The sequence below is a fragment of the Prionailurus bengalensis genome, chromosome E4 (genome assembly GCF_016509475.1).
Source record: "Prionailurus bengalensis isolate Pbe53 chromosome E4, Fcat_Pben_1.1_paternal_pri, whole genome shotgun sequence".
Lineage (NCBI taxonomy): Eukaryota > Metazoa > Chordata > Mammalia > Carnivora > Felidae > Prionailurus > Prionailurus bengalensis.
The window spans coordinates 21,961,348-21,973,063 of NC_057360.1; the positions used below are offsets into that span (position 1 = coordinate 21,961,348).

General features: G+C 35.5%; 1 protein-coding gene across 3 annotated transcripts in view; it reads left to right on the plus strand.

Moving 5' to 3' along the window:
- The window catches only part of TPR (translocated promoter region, nuclear basket protein), a 65,769-nt gene that overhangs the window by 53,820 nt on the left and 233 nt on the right, over positions 1 to 11,716 (plus strand). For 2 of the 3 annotated variants that reach the window (XM_043568035.1, XM_043568037.1), the window contains 8 exons: positions 1,288 to 1,472; positions 2,667 to 2,735; positions 2,847 to 2,941; positions 4,788 to 4,894; positions 6,057 to 6,152; positions 6,279 to 6,435; positions 8,348 to 8,466; positions 11,041 to 11,136. In XM_043568035.1, coding sequence (XP_043423970.1) covers positions 1,288 to 1,472; positions 2,667 to 2,735; positions 2,847 to 2,941; positions 4,788 to 4,894; positions 6,057 to 6,152; positions 6,279 to 6,435; positions 8,348 to 8,466; positions 11,041 to 11,136 — 924 coding nt within the window. The remainder of the gene's footprint in view (positions 1 to 1,287; positions 1,473 to 2,666; positions 2,736 to 2,846; positions 2,942 to 4,787; positions 4,895 to 6,056; positions 6,153 to 6,278; positions 6,436 to 8,347; positions 8,467 to 11,040; positions 11,137 to 11,716) is intronic. The other variant, XM_043568036.1, reaches the window with a different exon arrangement.

Below are 11,716 nucleotides of genomic sequence, written 5' to 3' on the forward strand. Positions count from 1 at the left end.
ATTACTTTTTAAGGGACATAAGGAGAGAGATTAATGATAATTTGGGGTCATAATTTGCATTTTATAAAACATTTTGTAGATTTAAGAAACATGTGTCACATAGTTGGGATACAGGAAGAAATATGTTTTGCCCTTTTAAGTATTATCACTGAAAGTTAAGTCTTTTCAGGGCCAATGTTGGTAGCCATTTTTTTCCCAGATACAAAGCATATAATAGATGTTCATTGAATACTTACTGGAGACTTTCTTTTTTACAGTCAAACAAAAATAGGCCTAGTGATCTGGATAAAATTAAGTTAGTGGATGTATTTGGTATGTTGCCAAAAAGTTACAAAAAGAATGCTTTTCCTGAGCAACTGTACTTAACATTAAATTGAACAATGCCAGGGTTAAGGATGCCAAACCCCCTGTATAGTCAAATATTCAAGTATAACTTCTGACCCCCCCAGAATTTGACTACTAATGGCTAACTGTTGACCTAGAAGCCTTAATGATATCGTAAAACAATTAACATGTTTTTGTATATTGTATCACATACTGTATTCTTTTAATAAAGTAAGCTAGAGAAAAGAAAACATTATTAAGGCAATCATGAGGAGAACATATAATTATTGTACTGCACTGTAAAAAATCTGCATATATGGACCTGTGCAGTTCAAACCCGTGTTGTTCAAGAGTCAACTATATTCTTAGAATGAGCTTATCAGTTTAGGTACCAATTAAGAATCTGAGGGGGCACCTGGCTGGCTCAGGACATGCAGTCGGTAGAACATGCAGCTCTTGATCTCGGGGTTGTCAGTTTGAGCCCCACATTGGGCATAGAGATTACTTAAAAAAGAAGAGGGAAAAAAAAGATCACATAGTTATTAAATGTTATAGCTAGAATCTGATTCCAGACCTCAGACTTTTAAAACTGCTAAATTCTGTGATAGCCTATTTACTTTCCCAGTGGGAAACAGCTTCTGTTGTTTTTACCACGTATGTAGAAGACCTAGACATCTGAAGATCAAGACATTGAAATTACAAGTTTAAGAATCCGAAAATACAGAAGTATTTTTTAGCTGGTTCCATTAACCAACCAGAGAAATAGACTCAGAGAGGTTAAGGGACTTGCCTAAGGCTGCACAGCTGATAATTGCACTCCCATTGTCCACACCTCACTGCTTTCCTTCTGAAAGTATTAGTGAGGTGAACATTCCTAGTGGCAAAATTTATACTTCTAGGGGATTGTCCAAGTTATTCTGTGATAAATTTAATAGTTCAAAATAAGCTTCTCTTTTCCTCTAGGTGAAGGCAGTGCAGGTACTGCGGAGCCATCTTTTTCCCAGGACATTTCTAGAGAACAACAGCCATCATCAGCATCTGAAAGACAGACTCCTCGAGCACCTCAGTCTCCGAGACGCCCTCCACACCCTCTGCCCCCACGCCTGACCATTCATGCTCCACCTCAAGAATTGGGACCACCAGTTCAGGTATTAAAAGTACTGGTCAATCTGAAAAATAAACTAAAAAATCTTGGCTTTATCTCTCCTCCTTTCTGTTAGATACAATTTTTTCCAGAAGTTAAATGAACTTTTTAACGTTTTAGCATATTTTTATGAAGTTTTTTGAACTGAAACTAATCTCTTACTTCTTTTCCTTAAAATATGTCAGTAATTTACTTCATAAGTGAAGCAAGTTTTAGAAAGGCAAGGCTTACTAAAAGTTGTGTATAAATTGAAATGGTTACAGTCATAACAAATAAATGTCTGGTCACTTTTTCTAAAGGTTAAAAAAAGGAAAAGGGTTTCTGGGATTTTAAATAAAGTAAATTTTATTTTAGCAGCAGACCACCATGTATTTTGAAGGTTTCTTTTTCTATGGTGCGCATGTTTTTTCTTCAAAAGGAAATTACTATTCTGCTTAACAGAACATTTTTTTCTCTCCTTTTGTTTCATTCATACATATTAATTTCCATTTTCCTAATTAATGATAGTGTTCATGATCCTTAGCATGTAGCACTCTTTGTAATAGGGTTGAACATCTCTTAATCAGAAACTCTTACAGAAATAGCAGGAAAACTACAAAGGCTCTTACTAATCTAACTTGACTCTTACGCTACGTTATGGTGTACTGAAAACTGTCAGGTGTAGATTCTTCTAAAATACCACAGATGAAGATAACCTCATTAGGTAAAAATATAGCCTTAATGGATTGTGTATGGATCCTGCAATATATACCAAATCTACCAATTCAGAATTGCCTAAATTGGGCAACAGTTTATGTGAAGACCATATTGCTATTTGAGCTACAAAGAATAATTAAGCTTTAAGATCCAAAGGCACATTCCCTAATGTCTTAAATTAAGGAAATAGTAATTAGCTACATACAAATAAAATAGGATCAGAGATTGGTTTTAAATATTGGTTAATATTTTGTCTTTTGGTTAATAAAGTATTTGTTGGTCAGTATTATAGTCTGTACATTTAAAAATTTATCGCTATTTAAAACTGATTTCTTTAGTGCAAATATAAGCAATTTTTCCTGAAAAGATACCCTGGTGGTTACATTATATGCTAACATTTCAGTGCTGTTATGATCAGTGTAGTAAGCTGTATCTATTGGTATTTGGTTCTTGTTTCATTGCCTGATTCCTTAAAACAAATGTAATTCCCTTCTTGACACAGAGAATTCAGATGACTCGGAGGCAGTCTGTAGGACGTGGGCTTCAGTTGACTCCGGGAATAGGTGGCATGGTAACTATCTACCCATTATGTGAAAGTGACTCATTTGTTCAGCACATACTTACGTAGTCCATACATGTGTTTCTGTCATGCTGTTGATTCCATTTTCTGCCTTCATTTCAGCAGCAGCACTTTTTTGATGATGAGGACAGAACAGTTCCCAGTACTCCAACTCTTGTGGTACCACATCGCACTGATGGATTTGCTGAAGCAATTCAGTAAGTTAATGAACGAGAAACATATTTTGTAACTAATCATATTCTTCCTTTTTCCCTGTTAGTTTGTTTATATTTGAGTGATTCATTACTTATTGAGTCTTCTAATTGTGTCCTGAGCACTGGGGTAGGAGGGCTGAGGATGTAGTGTTGGGGAAAATGATATAAAGGTGAATGAAATATAGTGGCTTCCATTAGGAATTTGAAATTTAAAGGCATTATAACAGTGGTTAAGAACACAGCCTCTGGAGTCAGAATGCCTGGGTTTGAAACTTAGCTGTACTGCTTGCCAGCTGTGTCAGGTTATTTAGGTTCTCTATTCTATTCTCTATTCTCATTTTACTAATGAGCATAATACGGTAGTTAGTACCATAGAAATTGTGGGAATTAAATGAACTGATTTATACTAACATGGTTAGAATATTACCTGGTATGTAGTAAATGCCTTGCAGATGTTGATGAAGGTGTTGGTAATGGCAGTGATCGTGAAGGATGGCATTATTTCAAAAGCCAAGCATATGAGGAAACTAATTGTCGCCTACTCAGTCTAGGAGAATAAAAGGATAAGCAATAGGCTTTTTAATACAAAGAAGTTAGGGGAAATTAATATGAGACTTAATGGGGACAACATTGAATTGAGTCTTGGAAAAGAATTACCTACCACTTTTGAGCATTTCCATGAATCTGTTTATTTAATCTTTATAGCTATGAGCCTAGACACCATTATTGTTGCTGTTTTACATTATAAGGAAGCACAGAGATATTAACAGACAGCAAGAAAATGACAGTTTATTATTTAGAACCAGTCATTCTGGCTCTAGAACCTGTGTTAACTTGAGCCAAACCACTTCTCTTAAAGGATAAAAAAGCTTTCCATGTGAAAGTACTCGTTTAATTGTAACTAAAGTATTAGGTGCATAATAGGATGTACTTGAATACCAGAATGAAAAAGTTCCAGAGACTTGGGAAAATATATGCCCATATAATATATGCCCATCAAAACCTATTTTAAACTTGCTCAATTAACCATAACTCATCTTGGTTAACACACTTTTCCAAGCCAACTGATCAGTGTCTGCCCTTCCCTTCTGGAAGTCAGCCTATCAGAAAGAGACTCCAGTAAGCTGGTTCTGAGTGACAGCCAGTTAGCAGATTCTTGCATAGGTCAGAATGCAAGGTTCTAATAATTTTATGAAGATAAGTTTAACAATCCACCTGAAAGAGAACATCTTTAACTAAAGCAATAGTGTTGACATGGAAAAGAAAATAGATTTAAGAGTAACACAGAGGAATAATCCATAAACATTAGTGGCTGGCTAGTGAAAGAAGGTGGAAGGGTAGGGTGAGGTGTGGGCACAAGGGGAAGACAAGTTTCTAGCCATCTAACAGGGTCTAGACTTTTTCTAGACCTTGGGAGCCGTGTGATGAGCTCTTTCAGAGAGGAAGTGGGCTAGAGGTGGCTTATCTATGACTCAACAGTGAAAAACCAAGACAAGACTTTGTCTCATGACTCTTTTTTTTGGTACTTCTCATTTTAGATTTGTGTTGTTTTCAGTGTATCTACATGGAGATAGAGATCCAGTAGATTCAGGAAATGTGAGGCATAGTTCAGGAGAGCTGAAAGTTACTGATAAATTAAATATATATAAATCACATGTAATCTTACTACTAAATTCATTGACAACTGATATTTTGAAAATATTTTTATAAGGATTTCTGTAATCAACTTTATTTCTAATCTGTTTTCTTCCTACTTTGTGCTTATTCTTCCTTCTATGTTGTTTCCTATCATTGTGATTTAAACAAAGTAACTTTAAATTTTATCTTAAATTCATTTTTGTCTATTTAGCTCCCCACAGGTTGCTGGTGTTCCTAGATTCCGGTTTGGGCCACCTGAAGATATGCCACAGACAAGTTCAAGTCACTCTGATCTTGGCCAGCTTGCTTCTCAAGGAGGTAAATAGATAAATAAATGCTTAGATCTCCTGGATTTGCACGTATTCAAGTAATAAGCTATTCTGATGTGATTTTTTTTTAAAGTGAGCAAATATAAACTTTTTTAAAAAATTGATATCTAAGTAATTCCTCTGCAGATTTTTGGGAAAAGCTGTATTTACTACTTGTTAAATGTTGCCTTACATATAAATCTTACCTTTCCAACAAAGTTCTCAGATCTTTGAGCATAAGGACTAGATTTTACATTTTTATTTCTTCTGGCTCCTATATGTCATACATGTACAAACTATTTAGGAATATTTGTTGAACATAGGTACAATGAGCCATTTTAAAGTTGTTGAAAGGAATGCAGCATGTTTTATGTTTAGTTTGGTACTTTACATTTCTAGTTAAAGGTATAAAATTAACTAGATATTGTCTACTGACATTGAAAGTAAGAAATATAAAATGTGTAAAATATGTGGCATAAAATGATCCCTAAGTTAAGTAATACTAGTTGGCTGTTAAACATGAATTATGCTTTTTGTGGAATTAATTACCTTTTAATCCTCAGTCGGCATCCATATAACCAACTATATTTGTGGGAAGCTGTATGGCATTTTGTAAGTGAATAAGGAAAGCATACTACTTTTATAAGCCCAAAATAAAGGATCATGTAAGCCATATACTGTATCTTTTATATAAATTGAAATCTTACATGATTTTTTATTTTATAGGACAATTCCTAGGCTTGGAAGTCAGGTCTAGGCTTAAATTGGAATGCTACCACCTACTAGTTTTGCAACTTGGCAAAGTTGATTAGCCTCCTTGAAATTCAGTTTCTTTAACAAAAAGGGGAGGAGTCATATCTTGTAGTTTTGGTGAGTAGATTCTAACGTAGGACCTGATTTAGTTGGGTATTCCATAAAGTTAGCTTATATGAAATCACAGGACTAGCATCTTAGGTACTTTTTTAAAGGCTTCTGAGTGTCTGTGAACTTAAAGGATGTGTTTCAGTTACATTTACATTTTGAGAGACTGATTTTTGCCTGATGGTGCGAAATAAGTGGGCTACAGCAAACTTGTGTGTCTCCACTGATTCATTTTTTTTCTTTCAGATACCTAGCATATTGACAGTTTTATGTTCTTTCAATCATTCATTAATATTTAGAATTGTCTTTAGGTTTAGGAATGTATGAAACACCCCTCTTCCTAGCTCATGAAGAAGAGTCAGGTGGCCGAAGTGTTCCCACCACACCTCTACAAGTGGCAGCCCCTGGTAAGTATCACAGGCAGACTGGTAGATTACGTACATTCTTGGTAAAATGGGAACCTGTGAGACATCTTCTGGCTAAAGATTTGGTAAGCCACCAAGTTAAAGTTGTCGTTTCTTTTCATTTTAAAGTGACCGTATTTACTGAGAGTACCACCTCTGATGCTTCAGAGCACGCCTCTCAGTCGGTTCCAATGGTGACGACGTCCACTGGCACTTTATCCACAACAAATGAAACAGCAACAGGTGATGATGGAGATGAAGTATTTGTGGAGGCAGAATCTGAAGGGTAAAGGTTTACTTTATAATTTTACCTTGCTTTAGACCTTTACACTTGTTTTCCTTTAGCCAGGAGACAGTGGGTTTGGCTATATTTTCAGTAGCATCCCATTACAAAAATAAACCAAGCTATACATTTTGGAAGACTGATTTTTTCATACAGTAATATATTTTAGGACTTGGATGTTACTGCAGCAGACAAGTAATTTTTAAAATGTTTATCTCCCTGAAAATTACGTGATGTATTCTAGAACAGTCTTTTCTTTAAAGTCACTGGTACCCTTGCATTAATGTAGCTGCTTGAACTTTTCTCTAAGTAAGAAGTCTTTCTGTGAAAATTTGGAAATGGCTCACTTTCCATTTTGTAGTGGGCTCTTGAGTGAACCTCATTTATTCATTCTTTAGAACTTGATATCTGAAATACTGACTTCTTAAAAATTAGAAACTTCTAGTAGTTTTTAAGACCTGACAACATTTTTTTAATACATCAGTTATAAACAAAGTTTAACAAAAGTATTTCATGACACATCATCTGTATTTTTTAAGTCAAGGGAGTAGAGTAATTTATTTAAAAAAATGTTTTAACGTTTATTTGAGGGAGAGAGTGTGAGTGGGAGATGGGCAGAGAGAGAAGAGATGGAGACATACAATCCAAAGCAGGCTCTAGGCTCTGAGCTGTCAAAACTCAATGCGGGGCTGAACTCAAGAACCATGAGATCATGAGCTGAGCTGAAATTGGACACTTAATCAACTGAACCACCCAGGCACCCCAGAGGGAGTAGAGTAATTTAATGCAAAGAAGCACTAGACCATGGTCTTGGAAAAGTTTTAACTTTCAAGGCAGAACCTAATTCTTTATAAAATAAAAAAGTTGAACTACTTCATAGAAGCATAGCTAGAACTAGCACCCAGATTTCCTAGGTAGAGCTCAAAGATTTTGTTTTATTTAGCAGTATTTTCTTAGCATAATTATAGGCCACTTCTAGCATATGAGAGAAAAAGCAGGCTTATTATTATGCTGTAACACAGTGCTGCTAATTTTGAGGTTATACACCCTGCTGGGAATACTAGCTGTCATTAATTTCATACCATGTATACAAGTTGCTTTATATATGTTGTTTCTGACCCACACAAAATCTCTACAAAGTATTATCTCCAATTTACAATGAGGAAGCCCAGACTCAGAGCATGTTAAAATAACTTGCTTAGGCCACTGGTAACTGGCTTAGACTGGATTTGACCCTTGACTTCAGCCCCATGCACTTTACACTTCATTAGCACTTCTCAACTTCAACACATAGTTATGAAAGACATCTTTCAGATACATTATTACTAATGACTGTACTAAAATTTGCAGATGATAATACTGGAGCAGATTCAAAGTGCTTTTGTATTGTTACCTCCCTTCCTTGCGTTTTGATGTGCTTTTTTGAGTGGTAGAGAGAGTGGTGAAGTTATAGTCATTGAGCCAGGAAATCACATACCCACAGCATGTCTCATCTGGGCTAGAGCCCCTGGTGAATTAGTTGTTTATAGTTGTGACTTGTAAATTATTTTAGTGTTCTGCTTTCCTAGAAAGTTGTTTTGAGATTTCAAGATCTCGGTAATATCTCTTATGAATGTCAAGAATGTGCACATCCTTTGTCAAAGAAAAAAACGACAAAGAAAGGAAGCAGAAACTAAAATTGGAACATGTCCTGGTGAGAGAGGAATAAGGAAAAAGCAACTTGAGCTCTCTTTTCCTCTGCCCCCTTAAAAAAAAAATAAACCATTATCAATGTCAGAGTCTACAATCTTGAGTTAGGGGGAACTTGGGGTTATTTAAGTGATAAACTATATCAAAAAGAGGTTGGGAACAATTTTGGATACCTCAAAGATCAGCTTGTATTTTCTACCAATCAATTTTTATTTTCCTTTCTTAGTATTAGTTCAGAAGCAGGCCTAGAAATTGATAGCCAGCAGGAAGAAGAACCTGTTCAGGCATCTGATGAGTCAGATCTTCCTTCCACCAGTCAGGATCCTCCTTCCAGTTCTTCTGTAGGTAAGTTCCTGCTCTTGAATACAGCACAACTCGATACATCAAACTTGTTTGCAAAAGACAATTTTATCGGTAACAAATTGATAATTCTCTTTTTTCCCTGAGTTTAAAATGCCTTATTTAAAATGGAAATTGTATTTCATTAAAGGAGACATCAGGTATATTAAAGACGTGGTTGTCCTGGAGGTGCGGCAGGGCTGTGAGGGATTGGTTACTGGGAAGGAAGCTAGGGAGCAATACTTCACATCTCCTGCCTCTTGAAAACAAAGCAGCTTCATGTTATTTGTTCTACATTTGGGGGTTCTGACATGAGATTGGATTTGAAGAGTTGAAGGGTAGGAGGACTGTTGCTCAAAAAATATTTGAAATTTACTGATGTAAATAATTTCAAAGTTTGGCTTTCTTTTCAAGTACATGACATTAACTTTGAAAAAGGCTATTTTATGTATCTTTCCTACAATAGAAACTATTTATCTGGTATTCTTAAAAAAGTAACATTTATTGAGCACTTATGTGTATCAGACCATGTTTAAGCCCTTTACATGTATTTATTTAATTCTCACATGAAACCAACATGGTAATCACTCATACGGAAACTGAGGCACAGAAATGTTGAATAACTTTGCCATAGTACATAGCTAATAAATAATGGGCAAGCCAGGATGCAAACTCAAGAAGTTTGGCTTCAGGGACTCCACTTTTAAAATAATACGCTGTACTAACTTATCTGTCTTACAGTTTTTAGGTACGGAATTACTTTTATTATTGAAGAAATATAGTACCCATCATCCACTCTGATTATTTTTATTTTGAATTGTTTATAGTAGTAATTCTCAAATTCTGCCATGGAACCTTCATGTTCTGTGGAAGATCTGCTCAGTTATTACTTTTTTCAGTTATGGGACTTTACTATCTCAAGATCTTTTCTGCCTATCAGCTGCTTTTCTCTGACACATCAACCGATGAGCCAACATCCCAAGGCTCAGATCCCTTTTAACAGCTAGTAACTTTAAATGCCTGCACATTTATTTTATTATGAAGTATGGATGGTCATAATTAATCTTGTAGTCAAATTAGAAATGTATATAAACTATATAACTCAATGCATTACAGTCCACAGGGTTCAAGTATCATAATTATCAGAATTATTAATAATAGAATTACTGAAGTGCTCTTTCTCCAATTATATTCTAATGTCCCATGAGAATTCTTTTCAACTGTAGAATGGGCACTAGTTGTATCTTACCAGGGCTTGCATAAGAAGATAGGGTTTTTGTTCCCTTATGTAGTATGCTATGAAATTAGGATGTCTACATTTTTTGGTAATATAAAACACTAAGCCACCTCATCTGAGCAATTGTTCATTTGGTCAGTAAATATTTCAGTGCCCACCATGTGCCAGGCAAAAGAAAGCATTACTAGGAAAATGACATTTCAGTAAAGACCTGGAAAGGGTAAGGTAGCAAAGCTGTGCAGTTTTGAGGAAAAAGAGTGTTCCAGGTGAGAGATCTAGCAGATGCAGAGTCCCTAAGACAGCATTGTGGTATATTCAAGGTCAGCCAGGAGGCCAATGTGGTTAGAGCACAGGAAGACCAGAGAGGCACCGGGGGAGAGGCCCAATAGATCATCATAATTGCTTTGGCTTTCATGGATTTAGGAAGCTTTTCTTTTTTTTAAGTTCATTTATTTATTTTGAGAGAGAGAGAGAGAGAGAGAGAGAGAGAGAGTGTGTGTGTGTGTGTGTGTGTGTGTGTACACACGCACATAAGTGGGGGAGGGGCAAAGAGAGAGGGAGAGGGAGAATCCCAAGCAGGCTCTGTGCTGTCAGTGTGCAGCCCAACATGGGGCTCAATCTCACGAATCGTGAGATGACCTGAGGTGAGATCAAGAGTCAGATGCTTAACCTGTCTGAGCCACCCGGGTACCCTGGATTTAGGAAGCTTTTTTAGAGGGCTTCAAACAGAGTAGTAATAAGGACTTAACAGTATCAGTTTCGCTGCTGTGTAAATAAGAGATTTGAAAATGTGTAATGGGCAGAAAGAAGGAGAAAGTTTGGAGGATATCGTACTGATTCAGGGTTAAGACAGTGATGTTTAGACAGGCTGGTAGAGTTTAATTTGTGAGAAGAGGTCAGATTTGGGGATAAATTTGAGCTGGCAAGATTTGCTAATGATTGGATTTGGGGTGTCTGGAAACGAGAGGATTCAGATAATGATCACATTATAGTGTAGGGGACTGTTATTTCCTGAGGGAGGTGATATGTGGTATTTTATTGTAGTCCTCACCTTCTAGCACAGTGATACCTGGATAGGCACCAAGTGAATATTTATCAAATGAGTGGAGTGAATGAATGAAAAACCTCAAGCACTCTTTTTAATAAGGAAATTTTTTTTTTACATTTTACTCTTTTGCTTGTTAAACGTCCCTTGTTAAAAATGAAACAACTTTTAAATACTGAAACAAGTGGACACCTCTGCATTTATCCATGCATTTAGTAACTAGATTTTGTCATTGTAAATGCTTTTCTTATTTTTTAACCTGCTTTCTTATATTTTAATGCGTTTTTTTTTTCCTTAGATACTAGCAGTAGTCAACCAAAGCCTTTCAGACGAGTAAGACTTCAGACAACATTGAGACAAGGTGTCCGTGGTCGTCAGTTTAACAGACAGAGAGGTAAATTTCTGACATATTGATTACATGATAGGATGTATGATAGTAATACACGGAACAAGTTTTCTAATCCTTAAACTTCCAACTGTATCTAGGTTTTTTTAATGTTCAAGGATTGATTAAATTATTACACATTGAGCATGTGATGTTTACTAACCTGTAAGCTTCTTGCAGAAAGATTTGTAAACTATAGGTATATAATGAATATGTACTTAGAATTCATATTTATTCATTTCTTCCTTGAATTAAAAGTAAAGATTTTGAGAAGCTGAAGTGTTATAGTACTAGATAGTCATTTGTTACGTCTCTGCCTATTGTTATACTTCTTACACTACAGAATAAAGCTTTGTGACTTTGTTTAGTTAAAAAAATTAAAATTTTTAATGTGTCTTCTAAGGTAAACATTAAAGATTGTATTCATGTCATGAAAATAATAATCTAATTGTACTAATTTTCACTGAAGATGTCAAATGTCTAACACAGTTTTATATTTATATACCTAGATATTTGATATTGAAAACAATTTTTATAATGACCTAGGGTAAGTGAATACTCCAGTTTTGAGCTAACTTCTTAAAAGATG